This window comes from Phoca vitulina, unplaced genomic scaffold, assembly GCF_004348235.1.
Source record: "Phoca vitulina isolate PV1807 unplaced genomic scaffold, GSC_HSeal_1.0 scaffold28, whole genome shotgun sequence".
NCBI classification, from domain to species: Eukaryota; Metazoa; Chordata; class Mammalia; order Carnivora; family Phocidae; genus Phoca; species Phoca vitulina.
In genome coordinates, this window is record NW_022589731.1 from 12449601 (window position 1) to 12477509 (window position 27909).

At 33.2% G+C, this 27909-nt stretch overlaps 1 protein-coding gene across 5 annotated transcripts in view; it reads left to right on the plus strand.

The window, feature by feature from the left end:
* ATRNL1 (attractin like 1) overlaps window positions 1–27909 on the plus strand; it is an 839540-nt gene that overhangs the window by 387601 nt on the left and 424030 nt on the right. For all 5 annotated transcript variants that reach the window (XM_032423422.1, XM_032423427.1, XM_032423424.1 and 2 more), the window contains exon 25: window positions 22018–22079. In XM_032423422.1, the coding sequence (XP_032279313.1) occupies window positions 22018–22079 (62 nt within the window). The remainder of the gene's footprint in view (window positions 1–22017; window positions 22080–27909) is intronic.

Sequence of the window (27909 nt, forward strand, 5' to 3'; positions counted from 1 at the left end):
AACCCTATCATACCTGTGTTGGCATACTTAATAATATTCCACATTTTTCTGAGGTTCTGTTCATTTTCCTTCATTTTTTTTTTCTCTCTGTACTTAGGATTGCATAATATCTATTGAGCTACATGTTTGATAACTTTTTTAAAGATCAAATCTATTGAGCTTTGATAGTGAAATTTTCATTTCAGTTATTTTATTTTTAACTTCAGAATTTCCATTTGATTCTTTCTTTATAATTTCTATTTATTGATAGTCTTTATTCATGAAAGATTGTTATCACATCTTTTTTTTCCTTCTTTCAGCATGGCTTCCTTTAGCTATTTAAATATATTTATAATAGCTTCTTTGACATTTTCCTTAAATCAAATATCTGAGTCCCCTCACAGTTTTTGTCACCTGTTTTTTATTCTGTGGATGGGTTATGCTTTTCTGTTTCTTTGCATGTTTTGTATTTTATTGTTGTTTTTGTTGAAAACTGTACATTTTAGGATATTTATTATGCCAGCTTTGGTTACTGATTTTCCTTTGTTGTTTGCTTGTTTATTTGACTTGGCTAGACTATTTTAGTGAAGTCTATTTATTCTGCAATGGGAAGCCTGTGGCCTTATTCTCCAAAGGGTATTGCCTTGGCATGGGCAGTCACCATGAGATAATTGTGGTTTTTATATTGTTCTCTTTGAGTGTCTCACTCCCTAATCTCTCTGTTAAGATCTCTCCTACATATGGTATGACAACCTGTTAGTCTGTACTAATTTGCCACTGATTGCTGTGTTGTGTTCAACAGTGCCCCAGGGCATAAATTGCTCCACATTTCTGATCCAATTAAGTTTAGGCCTGAGTAGTTTTGGGGCTAGTCGTTATTTTTCTTCAACCCCAGGTAGGCTTTCATTATCTCTTTTTCCCTTGTTCTCTCTGATGAACCTGCTGGCCTATGTTGCTCTTAATGAAAAGAATCTGAAAAAAGAAAAAAAGAAATCTCAACAAATTAGGAATAGAAGGGAATTTCCTCAACTTAATGAAGAGAACATTTAAATAGTGTATCTCTAGACACTGTCAATGAACATGTGGAAATTGAAATTAAAAATACAGTAGTATTTATAGTTGCTCTAAAGAAAAAAAAATGAAATTAAGTATACATTTAGTAAAACATGTACAGGATCTGCATGCTGAAAATTATAAAACAATGATGAAAGATATCTAGGAAGACCTAAATAAATGGAGAGACATACTATATTTATGGATTGAAAGACTCATCATAACAACTACACCAGTTCTTTCCAAATTGACCTATAGGTGAAATGCAATTCCTATCAATATCCCAGGAAGATATTTTGTAGATATAGGCAAGCTTATTCTAAAATTTATATGGAAAGGATCAGGCCCTAGAATAGCTAATACAATTTGACAAAGAAAACTAAAGTGGGAAGAATTATTCTTTTTTATATTGTCTTACTACATAAGTACAGCAATCAAGAGAGTTGTAGTTTTGGTGGAAAAACAGACATATAGTTCAGTAGAACAGAATGGAGAACCCAGAAACAGATCCCCCAAAATATATTTAACTGACTTTTTACAAAGGAGCAAAAGTATTTCAATGAAAAAGATAGTTTTTTCAGCAGATGATACTGGAACAATTGGAACAATATGCAAAAAATGAAGTGGAACCTAAACCTTACACCTTGTACAAAAGTCAACTCTAAATAAATCATATACTAAAATGTAAACTTAAAGCTATAAAAGCTATAAAAATTCTAGAAAAAATAAGAGAAAAATCTTCAGAATGTAGGGCTGAGCAAAGGGTTCTTAGGCTTGACACCAAAGGCCTGACTTAAAAGGAAAATATGATAAATTGGAGTTCATCAGTATTATAAACCTGCCTTTCAAGGGCCCATATTGAATTAAAATACAAGCTATACACTGGGAGAAAATATTTATAAATCACATTTCCAAGAAAAGACTAGTGTGTGGAACACATGAAGAACTCTCAATACTCAGCCTTAAAGAAACCAAATATGCTGATTAGAAAATTGGCAAAGACATGAAGCAATGATCTAAAATCACCAAATGAGCCTATTAAGAGGAGTTCAAAATCATTAACTATCAGGGAAATGAAAAGTAAAAACCATAATTAAATATCACTACACACTTAATCAAATGGGTAAATAGTGATGTACTAAGTGCATTCAAGGATATGGAGAAACTAGATCATTCATACATTTCTTACAGCAATATAAGATGGTAGAGCTACTCAGGAAGATAATGCGTTAGTGTCTTATAAACCTTAATATAAAATTATCATACTACAGCCATTGTACTCTTGGACATTTATCCCAGAGAAATGAAAACTTGTGTTTACACACTTGTGCACAAGTGTTCACAGCACCTTTATTTGTGATAGCCAAAAACTGCAATCATCTTTTAGCAGTGGAATAGTCAAGCAAATTGTGGTACATACATACCATGTAATACTTCTCAGCAATAAAAAGGAACAAACTATTGACTCACATAATACTTTAGGTGAATCTTTTAGAAATTTTAGAGTGAAAAAAAAGCCAGTCTCAGTAAGGAACACATTGTATGATACCATTTAGTTAATATTTTTAAATTATATAATTTTAGAAATGGACAACCAGTTAATGATGCCTAGGAGTAGGAAGCATGGTGGGTAAGGCAAAGCAGGGATAGGAGAGAGGTAGATGTGAACTTTACATGGCATCACCAGAAATCCTTTTTAGTATTGGAGCTATTCAGTATGTTGACTGGTGCTGGATGTATGAACCTACACATGAGATAAAATTGTGTGGAACTTAATACACAGATAAATGAGTACAAGTATAATTAGGGAAATATGGGTAAGATAAGTGTTAATCTCTGGAGTATTATATCATAGTTTTGCAAAATACTACTTTTGGGGTAAACTGGGCAAAGTATAGAAGGCTTTCTTTGTATTATTTCTTAAAACATGTGAATCTATAATTATGTCAGTAGAATTTTCAATTAAAAATTTTTCTGCGTAAAGTGGTAAAAACCATTATCTGTAAATGGTCAAGGAGTTGATGTTTCAAAAAGGGTAAAACTGAAACAAATGTAAATATCTATTAGGATTTTGGTCCACTTTTCTATGAATAAGAGTTAATGGTATTTTATACCACAATTTGCTGTACTTTTTTGCCATGAGTATATATGAGCTGAACATAATTCCATGCCAGAGAAAGGTCTCAGTTACAAATGCATTTACCTGGTATGAAGATCCTATCGTACACTGGAATGTGAATTCTGAAGGGATATGGACAGTATCCAAATAGCAACTGCTACTCATGGTGCTAGGGAGATGAAAATTGGTTCGCAAATCCAATCTTCTTCTTCCCTCTGAGAAGAGACACTGGCAGATGCTCTAAGCTTTCAATTGTATCTCCTTAAGGGCTGTGTCCTATAAGTAAGGTCACAGCAGATAGCCTCAAATTACTTCATTCTCTGATTTGATCAAGGTGATCAGTCCTTCTTTACTTTCCTGAAAAATAGAAGAACCTTTCTGGAAGAAACTAACATCCACTGCATCTGCCATTTTTGATACATGGTGTCAAGTAAAGGATTAAAAATTCCCAGTCATTAGGAGAAATGGGAATAAAAGATCAAATCCAAGAGGAAAAAGAAAAGACTACAGAAAAAGATCCCAATAATAAACAAGATTTTATCAGTTTTAAAATATCTGTGATTAATATCTTCAGGAAGAAGTTTAACTAAAATGAAAATTTCATTAAAGAAATATAATCTATAATAAGAATCAAATGGAAAAAAAGGATTAAAAATAAAATCAGCAGAATTAGTTTCTCCATATATGGGTTTTACAAATTAGACCAGAGGAAGAGAGAAATTAGAATGTAGTTGCGGTAGTTTGCGTTATTGTCCAAGATTCTTCACCTTTTCTGGTAATCACACCTTTTTTATTTTGTGTGGTTTTACAGTTTCTTGCATTAAATTTGTAGAGTGTATTTTCTCATCCTTGGCTTTGGGTTTAGACAATTGTCCTGCTTTTGTTAATTAACGAAGCTGAGGTAGGGTATATGAGTTTTAAGCCTAGAACTTAAGATGACTTGCATCATTTCTACTTGCTCTCCTCCCATCTCTGTGAGAAGTTCATGGTCAGACCAGCCTAATTGTCCCAGTGCTCACAGGTGACTTCTCAACAGAAACCATTAGCTAGGAGAAAATGAATGACATCTTAATGTGCTGAAGGCAAATATCTGCCAGCAATAAACAACAGAAATATTTTCCAATTCAAGCTCAAAAAAAGGTATTTTCAGTCAAAATCTGAAGGATTTTACTCACAGTAGATTGGTGCCAAAAGAAGTACCACATAGAGGACCTTAGGCCAAAGGAAAATGATCTCAGATATAAGCATATAAAAATGATAGTGAAGAATAACAGAATAGGCAAATTTAAATGAATACTGAATATAAAAAATAGCTCAGGGCGCCTGGGTGGCTCAGTCAGTTAAGCGGCCGACTCTTGGTTTCAGCTCAGGTCATGATTTCAGGGTCCTGGGATGGAGCTCTGCATCAGGCTCCGTGCTCAGTGGGGAGTCTGCTTGAGGATTCTCTCCCTTTCTCTCTCTGCCCCTCCCCCTGCTCTCTCTCTCTTTCAAATAAATCAGTCTTTAAAAAATAAATAAAAAATAGCTCATGAAGTTTAAAATATGTGTAGAACAAAAAATATATGACAACAATAATGCAAAGAGCAATGGGGTAAATAGAGCTAATGTAGTCTTAGTACCAATATCAGTGAAATTGTAAAAGGTAACAAATCTTAAGAGTCTTTAATTTTTATGATTTCTAAGGTAAATCTAAAGAAGAATAAAGGATAGAATGAACTAACAAGTTGATCAAGGAGTTAAATTGACTAATAAAAATATTTCATGAGCTCACAAGAAAGTATAAAAAAGAAAAAGAGGTACATAACAGAGGTGGTTCAAATAATTGTAAATAGTAAGATCATAAGTCTAAACTCAACTATATTAGTAATCACGTTAAATTTCAATGGATAATGTACACCAAGTAAACACCTAAAACTGTCATATAGGATTAAAAAAAACTGCTTAAAAGAGACATACTTTAAATATAATGATTCAGGGCTGCCTGGGTTGCTCAGTCAGTTAAACGTCTGCCTTCTGCTCGGGTCATGAGCCCAGGGTCTGGGGATCGAGCCCCCATCGGGCTCCCTGCTCATCAGAGAGCCTGCTTCTCCTTCTCCCTCTGCCACTCACCCCTGCTTGTACTCTCTCTCTCTCTCTCTTTCTCTGTCAAATAAATAAAATCTTTAAAAAAACTACAGTGTTTCAAATGGTTGAAAGTAAAAGTATGCCAAAAATATTCTGTATAAACCTAATGAAAAGAAAGCTAAAATTTATAGCAAGATGCATTATTAGAGCTAAAGAGGGATGCTTTGTAATGCTAAAGAGGTAGTAGATCCACTAGATCTGAAGATGACACGATCCTGAATCTGTATGTGTCCAATGCTTAGCTTCACATTACTGTGGAAACAATACTGATCCACAATCCAATGGACTAATAATTACGTAGGACTCCATGAATTGATGAGAAAATTCAAAGTATGGAGTTATTTGTAGGGGAATACTGTGGTATTATTTTTAATATTCTGTTTTCTAATAGATATATGATGAAGACTTTTTGTTTTTTGATCTACAGAAATTAATTTTCTTGACTTAGTAGTGGCTTAATAACAATGGGCTTTAGATTTGCTGATGAGCCTACAAGGAGAGTGTATTTATGTTGATTAACAGTTCTTGCTGTGAAAACACCATGAAATCAACTCTTTGGGGACCAAGAATACTTTTTGGAGATTATTTATGATTTGAAAGGAGATGATTGGGGAAGATTGTACAAAACTTGGAAATAGGCAAAAGTGATTATTGTCTCACTTATCAGTATTATGCTAGGTGTTGTATAGTGGATTCCCGAAGGGGTTATCTGATTCTCTAGAGTGTATAACTTTGATTGATTTGCTATTATTCGGAATAATGTATAGTTTTTAAATGATTGATATTTATACCTCTAAAAGATCCAATAGAGATGTAAATGAGTTTTGTCTTATAATAGCACTGCAAAAGATTCTTGTCCAACAGTAGTGTGAATGAATTTACTCCAGTAGAAATACAAATGATTTCATCCTAGTAGACAATATAGCCCCTACAGTTTTATTGATGTAAGGGTATCACAAATTTCATATTTAAATTAGTATTATATTCAGGTGTTCTTCTAGCCACTATAAATGCTTCTTTCCATTTAATTTTCTCTTAACATGAATACTTCTCTTTCTGCAATTCCACTTCTGCATTGTTTGGACTATCCTTAATACCTTGTTATCTCTCTCTTTAATGACTTAAAGATGTCTATGAAGTCTACGGCATTTGCCTGTGTGTGTGTGTGTGTGTGTGTGTAGACAAATTCATTGTAGAGATTTTACCCCATTCTTAACTATTATTAGTTAATAGAATAAAAGAAATAAAGTATCTTAGTATCACAACCCTAAGATAAAAGAAGATCTACACAGCACAATAACATAATTGTGTGTGTATGTCTGTGTACATATACATGTGAGAGAGAGAACACAGCATATAATGACAGAATTGACATACTTCTGAAGTACACATGGAACGTTTAATACAAACTAATAAAAGGGAATTTACTGGACCAGTCCTTGGAAGGATTCCTATTTCAAATAAGATGTAAGTTTGGGTAAATATATAGCAACCTTTTTCTCCCACTGAACACAACCAAAAATATCTGGGCCGAATGTGTGAGTTAGCCATTTGGGGTCTCTGAAAAGTAATTATCAACAGGTAGAGTAAAGAAGAATGTTAGAATTTAAAGACCACTGAACTGGTGAGATTACCATTTCCTGCCCCTCCCTCCCCCCACCCCGGAATTCACTGACCTGAACTCAAGACAGCCCCAGCCCCAAAAGTGAGCACTGTGGTGCAGAGAAAATGAGTTGCAGAAGAAACCCTCTACTTTTGGCCTAAAGTGCAAAAAAGGGAACTTCTAAAGGTCAGGAACAGTAGGGAAAAGCCACCATTTTTTTTCTAATCAAGGGACTGACCTTTTCAATCATTTTCAGATTTAAAGGAAGGGATATACTGGGTGTGTACATTAGGGACTGGGAATCTTGTGGGCCATCTTACAGTTCTGCCTAATACACTATCTTTGGGTAGTTTCACAAATTAAAAAGATAATACATGTCATACCAAATGTATAATAAGTGCTTAGTGTTAGCTATAATTAATATTATTTAACTGAAAAGCTCTTGATTGTCATTAAAAGCAATCATCTGAAACTGAAAAGGCCTTCAAATATGAAGAAGTTGTAATTTCTTGCTAGATTATAGACTATATATTTTATTAATAAGATGTCCACTCAGATTTAAATATTGAAATTAATGCCACATCATTCTGATTCTTATTACTGATTCTTTCTGAAACTTCCTCTCTTCTCTCCCTTAAGAATTTTTTAAAGATTTCATTTATTTAGTTGAGAGAGAGAGAGAGAGAGCATGAGTGGGGGGAGAAAAAGAGGGAGAGGGACAGGCAGACTCCGTGATGAGTGTGGAGCCCAGTGCCGGGCTCCATCCCACAACCCTGATGTCATGACCTGAGTGGAAATCAAGAGTCAGATGCCCAACTGACTGAGCCACCCAGGTGCCCCCAAATTTTTTGTTTTATATTTGATATTCTTTCATTTTACTCTAATGTGTCTAGTTGTGAGATTTTTAGTCATTCATTTTTTTTTTTATTCAAGGAAATGTATCTCCATTGTGTTTCGAATACTTCTTCCAGTCCATTTTCCTTTGCCATTATGAGATTCTTAATAATAATGTTAATAATGTTAATATTAATATCAGATCACATTTCTATTTCTCTCTCCCATATTTCTTAGCTTTTCTTTTAAATTTTCTATTTTTTCTCTCTCTGCCTCCTCTATCTGGTCTTCCAGTATGCTAATTTGTTCTACTCATATATCCATCTATTCTACATTTTATTTCATCTATTTTATTTCTAAATGTTATTTATTTACTTATTCATTTATAATTGAAGTATAGTTGACATTCAGTATCATATTAGTTTTAGGTGTACAACATAGTGATTTGACATTTATATACATTGTGAAATGCTCAGCCTAAGTGGAGTTTTCTCATTCTCTTTTCACATTGCTGATAATTTCTCTTATATGTTTAAAATATACTCTTGAAGATATTTTGAAATTCATGGGCAAATTTTTGGGCCTAGGACTATTGGCTGTTCTGAAAAGTACTGCATATGGAGGATGGCCAGGGCCAAATGACTCCAGTGGAAGGGATGTTGGAAAATATCTAAGATGGAAATTTTCAGGTCACTAGAAAACTTATTTCTAAATTTATACCTAAATCCAGGCTTTTTTTAGAAATATATATATTTCTAAATATATATATATATATATATATAGTCTATGATCTATTCACAAAAACCTGCTTGATATTATTGTACTATAAGCATATAGAAGACATCAGTTCTGGTTGCCTCATAGTAATAGGAACATTAACAAACTGGGATACATCCAGAAAAGGTAAACTATAGATGGAAATTATATCATATGAAGGAGATTTAATGAATTGTAACTTTTACATGGAATAGAATTTCTATGGAACCCTAGAAAGTAGAACTAAAATCAGTCAGTTAGATGTTTTAGAGAACTATAAAGCAATTTAAGGCAAAATTTCTAATGAATAGAGTTGTCCAAAAGAATGGCTTGCCAGGCTTAATAGTAAGCATTCCACTTCCAAAACTGAGTAAAGGCTTTATTATAGTCATAATATTGTAGAGAAGATATATGTGGCTTTCTGACTATCTCTAATACTGTAAGATTCAATAATCTTATAATTATACTATAAGATTTTACTTTTTTTTTTAAAGATTTATTTATTTATTTGAGAGAGAGAGAGACAGAGAGAGCACAAGCAGGGGGAGAGGGAGAAGCAGACTCCCCGCTGAGCTGGGAGCCTGACATGGGGCTCGATCCCAGGACCCTGGGATCATGACCTGAGCTGAAGGCAGACGCTTAACCATCTGAGCCACCCAGGCGCCCCAAGATTTTACTTTTAAAATTTTAAATAGATGAGGAAATTTTTATACTACTTAATTATTAGAATGTTTGTAGTAATTGATACATGTTTGATTTATGAAAAGTTTCTTTTTGGGGGATTAAACTTAAATGATAAAAACAGTGAAAATTATTTAATTTTAAAATGTTCTCATATGATTAGAAAATGAGATAAGTTAGACTTACATTTCAACTTGTCACACAGGGCATTCTTTTCTGACCAAACCATTTTATGTCCTCTTTTCTGGCTGTCATTTCATTCCATTAGTACTTTAGGAACAATGGTGGACAGAACGACAGACGTTATTCTGGAGGTAGCAGTACCTTGTTTGCAAACAAAAAGAGAATTGGATTGTTTTGTTTTGTTTTTTCAGCTTTCTCCTCAACATTATTGAGATATAATTGACATATAACTGTGTAAATTTAAGGTGTACTATATAATGTTTTGATACATGTATGTATTGAAAAATGTTTACCAAAATAAGGTTAGTTAACACATTCTTTACCTCAGATGATTAACCATTTTATTGTTGTTGTTAAGTGAGAATATTAACTACTCTCAAAGCAACTTTTACATCTGAAACATTTGTTCAAAACTGAATGCCTTAGCTGACAGCCAGGGCTCCTGCAAATCAAAGAAAAAGCTTCTAGGGGCGCCTGGGTGGCTCAGTCGTTAAGCGTCTGCCTTCGGCTCAGGTCGTGATCCCAGGGTCCCGGGATCGAGCCCCACATTGGGCTCCCTGCACCACGGGGAAGCCTGCTTCTCCCTCTCCTACTCCCCCTGCTTGTGTTCCCTCTCTCGCTATGTCTCTCTCTGTTAAATAAATAAATAAAATCTTTAAAAAAAGAAAAAGAAAAAGAAAAAGCTTCTATACTGCAAAAGAAACCATCAACAAGATAAAGAGGGAACCTACATATTGGGAGAACATATTTGCAAATCATTTATCTGATAAGGGGTTAAGAGCCAAAATATATCAAGAACTCATACAACTCAGTAGTAAAAACAAAAAAACATAACCCCAAACCACTAGTTCAGAGGAACTGAATAGATAATTTTCCAAAGAAGACTAACAAATAGCCAACAGGTATATGAAAGGTACTCAATGCCACTCATCATTAGGGAAATGCAAATCAAAACCATAATGAGATGTCAACTCACACCTGTTAGAATAGCTATTATCAAAAAGATAAGAGAGAACAAATGCTGGCAAGGATGTATTGTTGGTGGGAATGTAAATTAATAAAGCTACCGTGTACAATAGTATGGAAGTTCCTCAGAAATTTAAAATAAAACTACCATATGACTCAGCAGTTTCTTTTCTGAATGTATATCTGAAGAGAGAGCTGCATTGTCATGTTCATTGCAGCATCATTTACAGTAGCCAAAACATGGAAACAACCTAGTGTCCATCAACAGATTAATAGATGAAGAAAATGTGGTATACCTTCAATAATGTGTATTTTATTTCAAGTTGTATCAGATGTTTTTGTTTTTTACCTATCTCCTGTCTTTTTCCTCAATAATCCCATTAAATTTCAAAAACTTTTAAAAATTATTTTATTCTATAAAATATTTTAGATGAATTATATGACAAACAAGCAGTCCTTGTGGTGTGAAGACTGCATGTGGGTAAAGATTGTGATAATTGCTAAGTTAAAGGGCAAATTATGACTTCTCATTTTGAAAGCATTGTTACCGCCAAAATCCACTGGCTCGGTGACTTTTTTTTAATGTTTATGAAAGTGTTTGAGGAATGAAACATCTTTGTTTAGTACTTTTATTTTACTTTTTTGTAAGTATTGTACAATTTTTTTCTTTTACTTCCTGTTTCTGAGTTATATGTATTGTAAAAGTTTAATTCTTTCAGCATCATAAATCTTATACTTACTAGTGGAATTCTAGAAATCAAGAAAATGAATATTTCTCCTTCAGATCATTTACCAGAGTAGGAAATTTTGAGTAGGTGACTGCTTATATACAATTATTTAGACTTTTATTTGGCTATTGAGAGCCTTTGCCTTTTTAATATATTATTTGATCAATTTATATATTTAAGAAGGCTGTTTCAATTTAATGTAAATCATTCTAGTGTTAAATTTTTTTCATTGTCTTCAAAATTTTATAGATCATCAACCACTTTGACATTCAAATATCCTTAAAAATTCTGTAACTTTGATATATATGGCAGCAGTGTTATATGATAAATACGTCAATAATCTATTAATTAAATATGAAAAATTTTTTTCTTTTGGAATGCTAGTAATCATGCTACTGAGTTGATTTGCATCAGTTCCTAAAGTGAGATTTTATTTTGGTAACACTTATTCTTTATGACTTTTAATGCCATGCAATTGAATCTTGATAATAAAAAAAGGGAAAAAATTACTACTATAACTGCAATGCTAATAACTTGAAAAACAAAAAGGGTGCATTGAGCTTAAGTACTTTGTATTCTTCTACAATAATACATCACCACTTAAATTAAATTAAATTAGATTGAATCTAAATTACCTGTTTCTAGTAAATGGGATTTCGTAATTTACTATTAAGTCAATCTGCAAACTGATGTCATAATTTAGATTTGATTTTTTTTTTATGAGAATGATGCTAGGAATCATTCGTCAATTTGCAATTCTAATTTCCATAGTAGACTAGGTACATCCCCTCACTAATAATGGTTAACTTACACAGAACAAAACAGAAAAGAACAGAATCCTAATGCTGATGTCTGTAAATTTTTATCACAAGTGTATTAGCAGTTTTGAACACAGAAGATGAGTCATTTGAGCACAAAATAAGGTTGGAAAGCTACTGGATATGTAGATATTAAAGTAAAAGAGGAAGTTTTATCTTATGTGTGTAGTTTGAAAAGTATTATTGTACAAATGTGCTGATCTAGATTCCCTTGTGTAATTTTTTTCTCAGATTATCCCAAAGGATTTATTGTTTTTTTCTCCTCTTTGTGTTATTGTTGTTTTATTTGTTATTGGTGTTTTCCAAATTTTTATAAGCTTGAGAAATTTATCATATATATTTTCAAATATGTTTTCCTTTCTATTTTTTAATTTTTTTTTAAAGATTTTATTTATTTATTTGACAGAGAGAGACATAGCGAGAGCAGGAACACAAGCAGGGGGAGTGGGAGAGGGAGAAGCAGGCTTCCCACAGAGCTCAATTTTACGACCCTGAGATAGTGACCTGAGCTGAAATCAAGAGTTGACTACTCAACTGACTGAACCACCCCGGTACCCCTACACACAATTAAATTTATTCATTTTAAGTGTACAGTTTTATGAATTCTGGCAGTCATACACAATCACATAATCTCCACTACAATCAAGATTAAAAGTTTCATCAACCAAAAAGTTTCTTTGCATACCATTGCTATTAATCATCTCTCACTGACCCCAGGCCCTAGTTGAAAACTGATCTTCTTTCTATCATTATAGATTTGCCTTTCTGTAATTTTTATATAATGGAATTATATAGTATGTATTTGCTTTAAAATATATATTTGAGATTACTCAAGTTGATGTCTCTGTAAACATTTGATTCTTTTTTATTATTGAGTATATTCCATGGAATGGATATATAATAATTTGTTTATTCATTCACTAGTTGATGAATTATGTGGCTCTGTCCAGTTTGGGGCAATTTTTAATTAAACCACTCTAAATGTTCACATACAGGTTTTTTTGTGGGTATACGTTCTCATGGTATCTATGTGTAGGACAACTAGGTCATATAGTAATTGATGTTTACTTTTGTAAGAAACTGCCACATTATTTACTGAAATGATTGTACAATTTTGCATTTCCATTAGTAAAGTATTAGCATTCTAGTTGCACTCATCTTCAATGGTACTTGATATTGTCAATTTTGTTGTTTTGATTTTGGCTATTCTAAGTTATGTGAATGGTAATTTGTTGTTTTTAATTTGATTTTTTCCCTAAAGACTAATGGTGTTAACCATCTTTTCGTGTGTTTAGTTTGCATTCATATATTTTCTTTGGAGAAGTGTCTGTTCTAATCTTTGCCCAGGCTTTTATTGTTTTGAGAGTTCTTTATATATTCTGGATACAAGTCCTTTTAAGATGTGTGTTGCAGTATTTTCTCCCAGATTGTTTCTTGTTTTTTCGTTCTGTTAACACGCTTTCAAAGAACAGATGTTTTTAATTTTAATCAAGTCCAATTTATCAGCTTCTCTTTTTTAATGAAACATGTTTTTAATGTTGTATTTAAGAAATCCTGGCCTAAACCAGGAAACAAAGATTTTTTTCTCCTGAGATTTTATAATTTTTAAAATAATTTTATGTTTTACATTAAGGCCTATAAATCAGTTTGAATTTTTTTATATGTTTCAATGTATGAGCTGATAGTTACTCTTTGCATTTGGTTGTATAATAGTTTCATCACCATTTATTAAACAAGAGCATCCTTTCTTCATTGAATTGACTTCGAACCTTTGTCAAAAATCAGTAGGTTCTGTTTGTTTACATTGGTTTCTAGACTCTCTGTTATGCTCCATTCAGATATGTGTCTATCTTTTCATCAGTTCACATTGCCTTGGTTACAATAGCTTTTTTGTAAGTCTTGAATCAGATAGTGTGACTCAGTTTTGTTCTCTTTTCAAAAATCGTTTGGCTATTCTGTTTTCTTTGCCTTTCCACATAAATACTAGAATCTCCTTTTTTAATTTCTACAAGAAATCCTTCTGGGATTTTGATTACAATTACATTGAATTTATAGGTCAGTCTGTGGAAAATTGTCATCATAATTCTATTAAGCCTTGTAATTCATGACTACAGTATATCTATTTATCTAGGTCTAATTTGATTTCTGTTGTTAGTATTTTGTAGTATTCAGCATGTGTTTTGCACATATTTTATCAAACAATTAATTTCATAGTTTTTTGATACTATTATAAATTGTATTTTTTTCACTTCTATTTTCAGTCATTTATTGTTAGTATATAGAAATACAATCGAATTTTGTAACTTTGTATTCTGCAACGTTACTAAATTCATTTATTATTTATATTAGATTTGGGGATTAAAAATCATGCTGTCTGAAAATACAGTTTTATTTCTTCCTTTCCAATTCTTTCTAAATTTTTTTCTTGTTTTATTGCACTGGTGTAAGAGCTTCAGTGTGGTATTGAGAAGTTTTGAAAGCAGACATTCTTGCCTTGTTGCCAGTCTTAAAGGGAAAGCATTCCATTCTCCACCATTAATTATTATGTTAGCTAAAGGTTTTTCAAGAAGTTCTTTAGAGAAGTTTTCTTGTATATTATTTTACATAGTTTTTTTTTAATCAATAATTGATGTTGAATTCTTTCAGATACTTTTTCTGCGTCTGTTAGAATGATTTTCTGGTAATTTCACTTTTAGTCTTTAGGTTTGGTAAATTACATTGATTAATTTTGAATGTTGAACCAATTTTGCATTTCTGGGATAAAACACAGTTGGTATTGATTTATTATCCCTTTTATATATTGCTGTGTTCAATTTGCTAATATTTATTGAGATTTTATTCTGCTTTTATATTAACGAAAGATATTTGTGCCTAGATATTTTTTTTCTTATAATGCCTTTGTCTGGTTTTCTTATCAGGCTAGTGCTGATCTCACAAAATAAGTGTTAATAAAGGTGTTATTTCCTTTTCTGTGTTCTAAAAGAGGATGTGTAGATGTGATACTACTTTTACTTAAATATTTAGAATTCTCCAATGAAGTCATATGCCTAGAGTTATTTTGTTGTTTTGGTTGTTGTTTCAAGGTTTTAAATGAGAAATCTAATGTGCTTGATAGTTATTTAGGTTACCTATTTTTTCTTAAGAGAGCTATATTATGTTGTGTATTGCAGTGAAGTTTTCCCTTTAATCAAGGATGTTGAATTTGTGGGCATTAGTTTATTTGAAAAATTATCTTATTATCCTTTTCATTTCTGTAGGTCTATAGTAATGTCCCCTCTTTCATTCCTGATATTGGTTATTTGTGACTTCTCTCTTTTTTACTTGATCTGACTAGAGACTTACTAACTTCGTTGATCTTTTAAAAGAATCAGCTTCTAGAAATGTATATTTCTAGATATATAAATATATATATTTTTTCATATATAATATGTAATAGTCCTCTATCTGATGAAAGCCATCTTAAAAACATGTACAAATATCAATATGAATTCATGGTTAGCTTAATATAGATACAAATGATGATATGCATAGAAATATTTATAGATATGTGTTTATGCACAGATTAGTAAACATACATATATTTCCTTGTTCTGTAAGCCCAGAAGGCCTAGAAACAATGACAACATAGTATGAACAAGCAAACCCACTGCCTAGGGTTTGGTTTCTAATACCATTCTCCAGTAAAGAAACTACTTGGAGGAAATGGTTGATTCAAGGACTAGGGTAGCAAATTCCCAAACTGATCCTAGAGTATTTTATAGTGCCAGAAAGTAAGGAAGTGTTAAAACAAAAAACAAAACACAATTATGGGAATATTTCAAAAGGACACAAGAACCAAATGAAAGAACTCCCAATGGCTACACCTGGAACAGTTTCAGTAACAAAGTAAGGTAATATTGGACCATTCTGCAAAGTATAAAATAGGTATACATGATACTGTACTGATATAAATAAATAATTAAATAAATGGACAAATTTCACATGTTTCCAAGTAGTTTATGTAGATAACATGTGCCAAAGAAGATAGCCTATAATTTCCCACCTCTTAAATTTGTATGAGAAGAGCTTCCGAAGAATACAATATGGGAAAGTAGTAAAAAGAGTAATTTTACAGAGAGAAACCAAAACCTTGACAAACACTGTTTCAGCCAGGTCAACAAGGTTAACATCAACAGAAATAAGTCACATTGATAGTCTATACCTTTGGTATGAAGTGATAAAAATTGCACTTAATCTCTGTGGTCTTCCTTTCAAAACCCCATAACTTCAGCCTAATTATAAGAAAAACACTTTACAAATGCTGCTTGATGTGCATTTTACCAAATACCTTACTATTACTCCTCAAAACCGTGAAAATAATATAAAAGAAAGAAAGTTTGAGCAATTGTCATAGCCAAGAGGACCTACAGAGACATAATGGCTAAATGTTATTTGGTATCCTGGATGGAATCCTGGAATACAAAAAGGACATCTGAATACATTATGAACTTTGGTTAATCATGATGTATCTGTATTGGTCAGGAGAGTGTAGAATTGTGAAAAGGGGAATTACAGAAACGTTTTCAGTTTTAAAAAGAACATTTTGGGGACTCCTGGGTGGCTCAGTCAGTTAAGCGTCTGCCTTCAGCTTAAGTCATGATCCCAGTGTCCTGGGATCGAGTCCTGCATCGGGCTCCTTGCTCAGTGGGGAGCCTGCTTCTCCCTCTGCCTGCCACTCCCCCTGCTTGTGCTTGTTCTCTCTCGCTCTCTCTCTCTCTCTGACAAATAAATAAAAAAATCTTAAGAAAAAAAAAAAGAACATTTTGTCACCTAGGTGAGCAATGACCAGAGGGTTCTGAGAAGAAGACAGGGAAACCAGTTAAGTTTTTGCAGTAAACCCGGAGGAGAGTTAAGAGGAAAGTTAAGCAATTATTTGCTCTAAAAAGAATTAAACCCATTAAATTTTTTAAACAATATTCAAGAATTTATAATCAGAAATTTGTGAAATATTTATGCAGAATTGGCTGGTATATTCATTCCACATGTTTTTTATCCAGAAATAGGTTTTATTCTTTTAAAAAATCATTCATTTTCCATTTAGCTCTATATTTTAAAATATTTATTTATCAGGAATGATACATGTTACTACATTATTAAGCACCATGTTAATTATCTATAGGAAGTTTATGCTTATCTGGAATAGATTATCATGGTTGATTTTATCCAGTCATAACTAACTTAAGCCCCAGTTTGCTTTTATTTATTTAAAAAATTGGATAAATAAATCTCCAAGATCTTGAATTGCTTGCCTGAAACATTTCTTGTCTCTGACATATCAATAACTGACTAATGTCCATTATGTAAGTATGCTTTTATGTCATCATTTTGAAAGACTATGATCTAAACAGTGGTTTGAAGAACTTCTCCTTTACTTTCAGTTTGTTAGATGAACTTGATAATTTCAGCACATCCCTTTATATTTTCATTTTGTTTATCTCATATTATATCAGAGTTTATTTATGGCAGGCTGACATTTTGCACAAACACACCAATTTGTCCTTCAAATTAACATTTTTTTCTCTCTTACAAATTCTGACATTTTGTGGTAAATAGCAAGCTATTAATCTACTTCCCTATCCAAAGGCATTTAATGCAGCTTTCTTCATCAAATCATAAACTCAAAATGTTGATCATTTGATTATTAATTATTATTAACAAAAAATATAGATCTTAAATTCAGGTTTTAGATTTTAGATACGTTTTCAAGATGAATTTGCATGTAAGATCAAATGGTCAAAATATATTATCATCATCACTGTTGCCATGGTTTCAGCTAACTTAATCTTTTAGCATGTCACTTAATTGTTTGGAGGTTTTTTAAAAACATGCAGAAAATTAGGATATTATGAAATTTTACCATTTTACCATAATTGGCCTCTTGATTTTGATTAATTTTCTTTGAATAATTACTGGATAACTTGAATAACATCATTATAGAAAAGGGAATTTCAGTGGTGCGTTTATGCTGGCTAAAGTTTAAAACTAACTTTAAATGCACCTTGAGTAAACTTCTCATATTTTTCATGGGAAAGACCACAGAACTAAAATGGAATATATTGATTATCTGTAAAGGGCCATGTTCTAGCAATGACATCAGCCAATAGAAATCTTTCCAATTAGACCATTATGGATTTTAGGGTTAGAAATGTTCTATATCCTCAGGAGATATACTCTCAGGGACACTACAAAGTTATGGTGTTGTTATTGTTATTGATTTGACTCACTGTTTTCTACATAAAATTGGCTAAGTGATAATTTTTTTTAAAGCAGTCTCATTTGTTTTTTCAGTGGCTTAAAAAATAATATTTCAGGTAATGCCACCTATTTTAGATGAGAAGATTGCAGCCGATGCAATTCACCCACTGAAAGAAATTTCTAGAAGCCAATAAGGTTAAAAAGGTTCATTGTTGAAATTAAGAAGCTGAGGTAAAAATACATATTAAGAAATCATTTCTGATATCCTGACTTCAAAATATTGTAGCTAAAATTGTAAATGGTAGATCTCACAAAATTTTTCTTTGACTAAAAATAAACAAAAACATTTTTTATACAAGGAACACACTTTCTATAACTTCTGAACTCCATAATAAATATAAATTTTATAAGGAAAAATAATATATTATGATCTGTAATTAGCAGATAATTATGGTCTATATGATTACTGATTTATGAAAGAAATTCAAATAAATAAAAAATTTAAAAATGTTTTTCAGAATAACATCTATACCTACTTCCTCCCATGGCTCTTAAGGATATATAAAGTCCTAAGAATACTCTCATGCTAAATTTTACTATTCACTATATTTATTCAGTGCTTTTATTAAGTGCTTACTATGTACCAAATGCTGTTCTCGGTATTGGAACAGTGCTCTGAACAATTTGAACAAGGCTACTGTTCTCATGAAGCTTACATTTTAGTGGACAAAGACATTTTAACTAATGATCAAGCAATAAAATAAGGTAGTTTCAGATTGAAGTATAAAAAAAATAGGTTCACATAAGAGTATAGAATAAGGGAGACGGCACCTTACTTTAGAGAGTGTTTTAGAGAAGTGTGTAATTGGAGGTGAGATCTGGATAACAAGGAGTCAGCCAGCCATGTGAAGACCAATGCTCAGCATCACTGAAAATGGTTCTCCCTCTGTGTATTCTTATTCCTTTCCCTGTGGGCTTTCCAGCTTCATTGGTAAGGACCTGGAGCTGCTGGATTCTATTCTAAATAGAGAAAAACTGAGGACAGCCAGATACTTTAACCCTAATGCTATGCTTCATATTTTTCTGCTACCCCTACCTTTCCTCCTGTCTCTTCTCAGCACTTCTGCATACTTTTAGACACCAAGGAGTGATTTCTTGTCTTACATATGTTAATATAGAAAATATAATACTTTTTAAAATTATAGTTGACACACAATGTTACCAAAAAATAGGATAATGTTTTTTTCCCCATTAGCAATTACCAAGTTCTAACACACTGTATAATTTATTATTATGACTTTTTGTCTGCCATCACCACCACCATTAGGAATTTTGATGTTACTTTTCCCTAATACATCTAAGAACTTGATACGGTATTCAAAATGTAGTAGATATGAAGTGAAATATTTGATGGATGAATAAGTCGGCACTTTATATAAGGGAATTTGCTTGAATTAGTGTCTCCTGGGCCTTGTTCACCAATGATACCGAATCATCCTTGGATCTGCCTTCCATTTCTAGAATCAGTCCAATCTGATTATTAAGCCTGTGGCTGAGAATGAACTGTCTGACATAGCGTTTTCCAGGGCTGTCTCCTGTGGACTTCTTCCAGATGACTATCCACTCAGATGGATAAACATTTTGAAAGATTTTCACAACACTTTGTAGTGCTGACTTTCCTTTTGAACAAACAAAATGGAATGCTTTTCAACTTGAGGCTCAAGCATCCAGATGATATGCTGAGTACGGAGATTGCTTATGCCAAGTCTGCATTTAATCTTGAGCACATTTATACTAACGGATAGTTACTTTAGGGCGTTACTTCTATTTTTAAGGCAGTTTGTATTTCAGATATAGTTTCTGACGGAGACCTCCCCCATCAATTTTTATCCCATCGTTATGCTCCTCATTGTGAAAGGTAGTAGAGTATTCTCTGTAACAAAATTTGGTCAAGGTCTGCAAACAGTACTTCATGTTCAAGCATCACATTGCAACTTAATTTGTGAAGAACTGCAGCTATCATTGTGACAAATTAGAAAATGTGTTAATTTAGAAAGTCTAGGTGTCTCATCACCCCGTGGTAGTGGACTCCTAGACTATCCTCTACATACAAGCTACAGTCAAAATATCATTCATATCTCTAATGAAAACTTTTTTTTCTTTTATAGTAATAGGTATAGTTAGATAATATTCTTGAAGTTTTAAAATGTTTTAATGCTTTCATTCATGGTTATAACTTGCAGACCTTTCTTTTAACTACTACTTTATTTATTCAGATATTCTTTGGGAAAAAGTAGAAAATTGTAGATATTTTCATGTGTCAATGTTTTGCTTACTTGTCTCAAAACATGATTTTTGTTCCAAGGTACTTAGTTATATGGACCCAGAAAGGGCAAGATCTGTTTCTAACATACTCTCATGGATAGTCACTTGGGGAGAAAATTCATTTGTGTTTTTTCCATTTAAAAAGATATTTTTCCTTAAATCTTTTAAGACATTTTCACCTATAACCAATCTCCTACAGCAATTATCTTTCCTCAGTGTCTGTATAAGTGCTTTGTAGTTCTTCAAATGGTTAGAAGCTTTTTGGAAATTAATGTCACTATATTTAAGCTATCATGTATATGCCAAAAATTTAACCATCTTCTCACCTGACTATAATTCTTTATTTTATGTAAAAAATACTGATATTTCTTATCTAGAATGTCATTTAAATTCCTTAGTGTTATTTCTTTGCACTGAAAGCTGAATTATTGTAAGGCTCATCTCTTTTGTTTTCCTTTACTCATGGATTTTATCTTCCTCTACATTTTGTCCAGTGTCTAAAATTTTTTCTGTCATATACTTTGTATAGTTTTCTAGCTGTTTAAGGGAGGAGATATCTCTCATCCCTGTTAGTCTACTTGTACTGGAATTGGAAATTCAATTCCATGTTTTTGGATCATTTTTATAAAAGATTATTAAAGGAAAAAGAGATTTCAATACCTTAATGGTTTAACTTCAGCTGTCTGGGAAAATTCACTTATGTTGACCATCTCCTCTATACATGATGTAAAAGTATAATAATATTCATTATATTATACTTATTATATGCCAGGTATTATGGCAGGAATTTTTATTAATTCAGTTGATCTTTCCTCTAGCATTATGAAGTGTAGGTACTTTTATTATTACTTTTCACATATGGGACAGCTGAGACACAGATAAGTTAAATAGTTTTCCAAAATATTTACACCTCTTAAATGAAAAGGTGATTTCAAAATCAGAAATTCTCTATTCAGATACTACGTTATTGACTAATTTACTACATAGCACTTCCTGAAGAACTGTGTTACAGTATAATCTCTCTGTTAGCAGAAATGTAGAACAGCTTTAGCTTATTGGCTAGTTTCATCTCTCAAAATTCATTTCTTATTAACATGAAATTGTAAAATGAGATGACTTATTTTTTGAGTAGAGTATAACAAAAAAAATTGTATGCATGCATGCAGCTTCTTTAGACAAAGATATATGGGAAAAAACAAATCCTCTGTTTAATAGAGTAGAATTTTTTTTTTTTGGCTAACAAGCAATTATTAGTTGTATTAATAGAAAATGTGATCATTATTAAATGAAGAAACTCATTTACATGTTTTAGTTAGGCACATTTAATGTCATAGGATTGTACATGAAACTTCACATACATTCTTGAAGTAATTTTGTAATAGTCTTTGAAAACCATTTAATGTAATAGCCTATATAAAAGTCATCGTTGGTTGTTGACTTTATTGGGTGTTCTAGAGGATGTTTTGATTTCAGCACATATTATTTATAATATAGTGATCCAAATCTTTTGATGATATAAAAATATTGTATTTACAAATGCCATGAAGCATCACCACAAATATTGGAAAAGAACATATATTAAGTTTCAAACTTTCCTTTATTTTGATTTTTCAGATTGCATTCTCACAACACAATACAATCATGGATCTTGTGCAGTTTTTTGTCACCTTCTTCAGGTAATTTGCTTTTACTGACTTTGAATTTATTAAACCTATATTCTGATAATGTTCTATCAACCTGTTAGGTAATTTATCAGATCTCTAACCTTAAAATATCAATGGTGTGTCTTGAATTGTTTTATGTGCTTAAATATATACCACAGAGCAGAGGAAACATACTTGAAATGTACTTGTCAAGATTATTTTGCTATTGTACTATTTAATTGCTAATGGAGTCAGTGGAAAGAAAATGATAACTTTGTGTTCCTGTTACATGAGTAATTAAGGCCTGCTTTAGTTAATGAAATTAGCAGTATATTAACTATATGGATTGGGTATATCTTCTAGAGTTAAATCAGTTCAATTATTTTTTAGGAAATTATCACATTTAGCACAATGTACTAAAAATCTGTAGGGAATGTATTTATTGTCCTCAGTGAGCTTCTAATCTGGAAATACTAAATATGACTTTGAATAGAACATCATTCCCTAGAACATTAGTTATCTGAGGTATTAACAGTAAGTTAATAAAAAAGTTTCCATAATTAAACAACTTAGGAAAATAAGGCTCTTTTAGTTTGCTTATAACTGATATTACTTCTACTACTGATGTTACAGGAAGGTTTTTTTTTTCCCCCTTAGAGTTTTAATGTGCTACTTTGTGATGTATCTTTCTAAAAGAGAGGGTAGAGTTTGTAGCATTTCTCAAAACATGAAAACTCTTTTCAGGGAACATCTGTTATTATTTCCATGGGATGTAAATAAAGAAACACTGGATTGGGAGAAGAAGTGAGTCAGTGATAGGATATCTGTGTTATGGCGTCTTAGATCATCTGGGTAGGAAGGGATGTTATTTTTGTTAATGTGATTATTGTATGTACAGGTTGTCCTGGTCCACTGGGTGCCTTCATGCAAATTAGACAAATGTGTGTCCTCCTTTTGGCAGATATAGCCCTATATCATGGCACACAGCTTTACAGTATGAATTTTGACCTCCACTCACCAAGTTGGCTGGGTTACTTTATACTAAGTGAAGAAACCTGTACAGCCCAATCCCTGACATAGATGATATGCCGAGCACTTTCTTAAATGTTACCTTGTCCAGACACCCATACAATACTTGAATTCCTATTACCTTCCCCACAGAGGTCAGCACACATTTTCTGTAAAGGGCCATATAGGAAATATTTCAGGATTTGTGGGCTATACCATCTCTGTTGCATGGACACAAACCAGCTGCCATAACGCTAGAGCAGAAAGAGCCAATAAGGAAACAAATGGGTGTGGCTCTGTTCCAATAAACCTTTATTACAAAAACAGCTGGTGGGCTGAGTCCTGCCTGTGGACATAATTTGCCCAACCCCTCATCTAGCTTATGCCCGAATGCCTTTAATGACGAAATGGCGCCATCTCCTGAGATAGCATTCTCTGGTTCTTTGTAATTGAGATGAAATCTGTCTCCGCATAACACCACTTCTCATTCATCCATATGGTCCAACCCAGAGCAAGTCTCATCTCTCATCTCTATTTATAGCCCTTCAGTTTTCTAAATTCTTTTTTCCAATTTACATATTCCCTGTCTCTTTATCCTCTTCTGTTGTTGAAACCTTGGTCATGTTGGTCACTTTGCTCTGAAAGCGGTCATGTTTGTCTATGTCCCTTTAGAAGTTGTGATTTCCAGAATTTAATGCTACAAACAATTTATCACTAACATGTGTGCATACTTTAAATTTGTTCCTTAAAAATGAAATGAGGAAACATCTTAAATATATTTAATGTTTTATGACTTTGTATTTCTGAGTATAAAGAGATTTTAGGGCTACATATTAGGTTCCAGTATGTTTTTGGAATGTGTTAGAAGTTACAATCTAACAAGAATTATTAAAGCATCAAAATAAAACTGTTTTTCTTGATGGCAGAAGGTGTGGATGGAAATACACTGAGAAGTTCAACTCTGTATAAAAATTCACAAAGTTGAATATATACGTAAATTATTAAATGTTTAGGGTTTTATTTTAAGCTTTTGAATTTGTATGCATATTAAAGTTCAGTAGCTTTTTTTATTAAGTAAAATAAAGCTAGTGTTAATGTGTCCCATGTCTTAGAGATGATCCTATTTATTATGTTGTCATCATGGACAAAGTGAAATAAAATATTCTACCTGTTGTGTGAGATAAAATATATTTGATGTGTTTTTTTGTCATTTAAATTTCTTTCAGTAGTGAAATGTAAATTAGTTTAAAAATTATCTCATTGTTAGAAAAAACATGGTTAGAATATTTTAAAAGTTTTTTTTTGTTTTTTGTTTTTTGTTTTTTTTAATAAAGCCACTGCTAAATTTTAAAAGAGAGTTTTAGACAGGTCAGCATTTATGGATATCCTTCAATCAAGCCACTATTACTGCTATTGTTTTTCTAACTGAGACACTGATGTAGCAGAGGTGAATGTGTCATCTTTTCAGTTTAGCCATGATTCGATGGAGGCCGATTCATAAACTCTGGAAGTTTTTACCTCTATATTGGGCATAGTTCTGGGGTAAACATGATTGGGCAAGTATAAGGAAGATCATTTATAGGCATAGCCTGGCTCTGATCTTAGCTTTCTATACTATCATAAGTAGCTCATAGTTAGTAGGTGAAAATCTCAGTCCTTTCATTTATAGAATTAAAGGATTTTGTTGTTGTGAGAGTCTGTAGTATAACATAGTAAATGATTAGAAAATTGGAAGGGAATTATTTTAAAAATAAATGTTTTTGTCTGGTATGTAAAATGGAAAAGTAAGTCTGTGTGAATCTGAAAAGTTAAGCCTGGTAAATTAAATGGAGATATAGTAGGGACCACTGCCCTTGCACCTTATAGAATTTTAATGGTGGTACGTATTTTCACTATCCCACTGGGATGACAGTGCTTTTAATTTACCATCTTAACCCGATGGAGGGTAGTTTTAGAGGTTGTCACTTGGTCTTTCCCACTGTGAAAAATCTTACCCCACAGGCAAGGGACACAATGTAGAGGTTACTCTAACCACTTGTACATAAATTCTAATTATATACTTAAGAACTGGGGAAATTATCACTGCTTGGATCTATAGACACAGTTGGTCCACAGTGAGCCAGAATTTAGCAAAAATTTGTTACATGACTCCTGAAGACACCCCAAATCTAACAAGGAGCCATTATGACATTTTAGTCCTTGAGTATCTGTATCATCTCTCATCCAGTGTCTAATATTAATTGAAATATCTACTTATTCCTCTTGTACTGTATATATAACCATGTATATGCCTGTGTGTGTGTGTATATATATATATATATATATAGCCCCAAATATACACAAATATGGACAGGGATCATACAAAGGTCCCCTTGAAGATCATTTTACATACTTTTCAAGATGTTTCAAGATGTCCTTTCTTCTGTGGATCCAGCCACCTGTTCAGTCAATGGGGTTCTGGATCTGTAAATTAGCTCATCTGGGAACTGGACAGAGGGTCATGATTTTTCTATTGGGACAAAAATTCTCAGTGTGTTGTTTCCACATTCTTACTTAAAGTAAAACTAAATGTTAAATAGCACCATTGTTGGCTGCCCACCTATTTGACCCCTGAGGATGCCATGCATTATTAATCATCTCCACAGCTCTTTGTGGGCAAGTAACCTTGTCAGCTCCAACAATCTTATTGATCATTATGGTAATTGTGGGCCCTGGATTTTGTCAGTTAAGCCCTTACACCTGGCATCTTTTACTTAGGGGTCCCTTACTTAATGTCTTCCCCTATAACTGCCTCTCCTCTTGTCAGCTCTGGTTGGCAGAAAAATGCCACCACTGAACCTCTTAGTGAAGCTGATGCCCCTCTCATCAGCGTATTCCTTCTCTAGTGGCCTTGGTGAATGATGTGTCCCATGGGACATAATCTACTGGTATAGTTCTTTTGGCCTTACAAAGTATACCCATTCTAGCACATTCCCTTTGTCGGCTTTTTTTTTAAATTTTTTTATTGTTATGTTAATCACTATACATTACATCATTAGTTTTTGATGTAGTGTTCCATGATTCACTGTTTCTGCATAACACCCAGTGCTCCATGCAGAACGTGCCCTCTTTAATACCCATCACTAGGCTAACCCATCCTCCCACCCCCCTCCCCTCTAGAACCCTCAGTTTGTTTTTCAGAGTCCATCGTCTCTCATGGTTCATCTCCCCCTCCGATTCCCCCCTTCATTCTTCCCCTCCTGCTATCTTCTTCTTTTTTTTTTCCTTAACATATATTGCATTATTTGTTTCAGATCTGTGATTCAACAGTCTTGCACAATTCACAGTGCTCACCATAGCACATACTCTCCCCAGTGTCTATCACCCAGCCACCCCATCCCTCCCACCCCACCCCCCACTCCAACAACCCTCAGTTTGTTTCCTGAGATTAAGAATTCCTCATATCAGTGAGGTCATATGATACATGTCTTTCTCTGATTGACTTATTTCGCTCAGAGTAACATCTTCCAGTTCCATCCACGTCGTTGCAAATGGCAAGATCTCATTCCTTTTGATGGCTGCATAATATTCCATTGTATATATATACCACTTCTTCTTTATCCATTCATCTGTCGATGGACATCTGGGCTCTTTCCACACTTTGGCTATTGTGGACATTGCTGCTGTAAACATCGGGGTGCACGTACCCTTTCGGATCCCTACTTTTGTATCTTTGGGGTAAATACCCAGTAGTGTAATTGCTGGATCATAAGGTAGCTCTATTTTCAACTTTTTGAGGAACCTGCATACTGTTTTCATGAGTGGTTGCACCAGCTTGCATTCCCACCAACAGTGTAGGAGGGTTCCCCTTTCTCCGCATTCCTGCCAACATCTGTCATTTCCTGACTAGTTAATTTTAGCCATTCTGACTGGTGTGAGGTGGCATCTCATTGAGGTTTTGATTTGGATTTCCCTGATGCCGAGTGATGTTGAGCACTTTTTCATGTGTCTCTTGGCCATTTGGATGTCTTCTTTGGAGAAATGTCTGTTCCTGTCTTCTGCCCATTTCTTGATTGGATTATTTGCTCTTTGGGTGTTGAGTTTGATAAGTTCTTTATAGATTTTGGACCATTTGCAAATATCTTCTCCTATTTTGTCGGTTGTCTTTTGGTTTTCTTGACTGTTTCTTTTGCTGCGCAAAAGCTTTTTATCTTGATGAAGTCCCAATAGTTCATTTTTGCCCTTGCTTCCCTTGCCTTTGGCGATGTTTCTAGGAAGAAGTTGCTGCAGCTGAGGTCGAAGAGGTTGCTGCCTGTGTTCTCCTTTAGGATTTTGATGGACTCCTGTGTCACATTTAGGTCTTTCAACCATGTTGAGTCTATTTTTGTGTGTGGTATAAGGAAATGGTCCAGTTTCATTCTTCTGCATGTGGCTGTCCAATTTTCCCAACACCATTTGTTGAAGAGACTGTCTTTTTTCCACTGGACATTCTTTCCTGCTTTGTCAAAGATGAGTTGACCATAGAGTTGAGGGTCCATTTCTGGGCTCTCTATTCTGTTCCATTGATCTATGTGTCTGTTTTTGTGCCAGTACCATACTGTCTTGATGATGACAGCTTTGTAATAGAGCTTGAAGTCCAGAATTGTGATGCCTCCAGCTTTGCTTTTCTTTTTCAACATTCCTCTGGCTATTCGGGGTCTTTTCTGGTTCCATACAAATTTAGGATTATTTGTTCTATTTCTTTGAAAAAAAGTGAATGGTATTTTGATGGGGATTGCATTGAATGTGTAGATTGCTCTAGGTAGCATTGACATCTTCACAATATTTGTTCTTCCAATCCATGAGCATGGAACATTTTTCCATTTCTTTGTGTCTT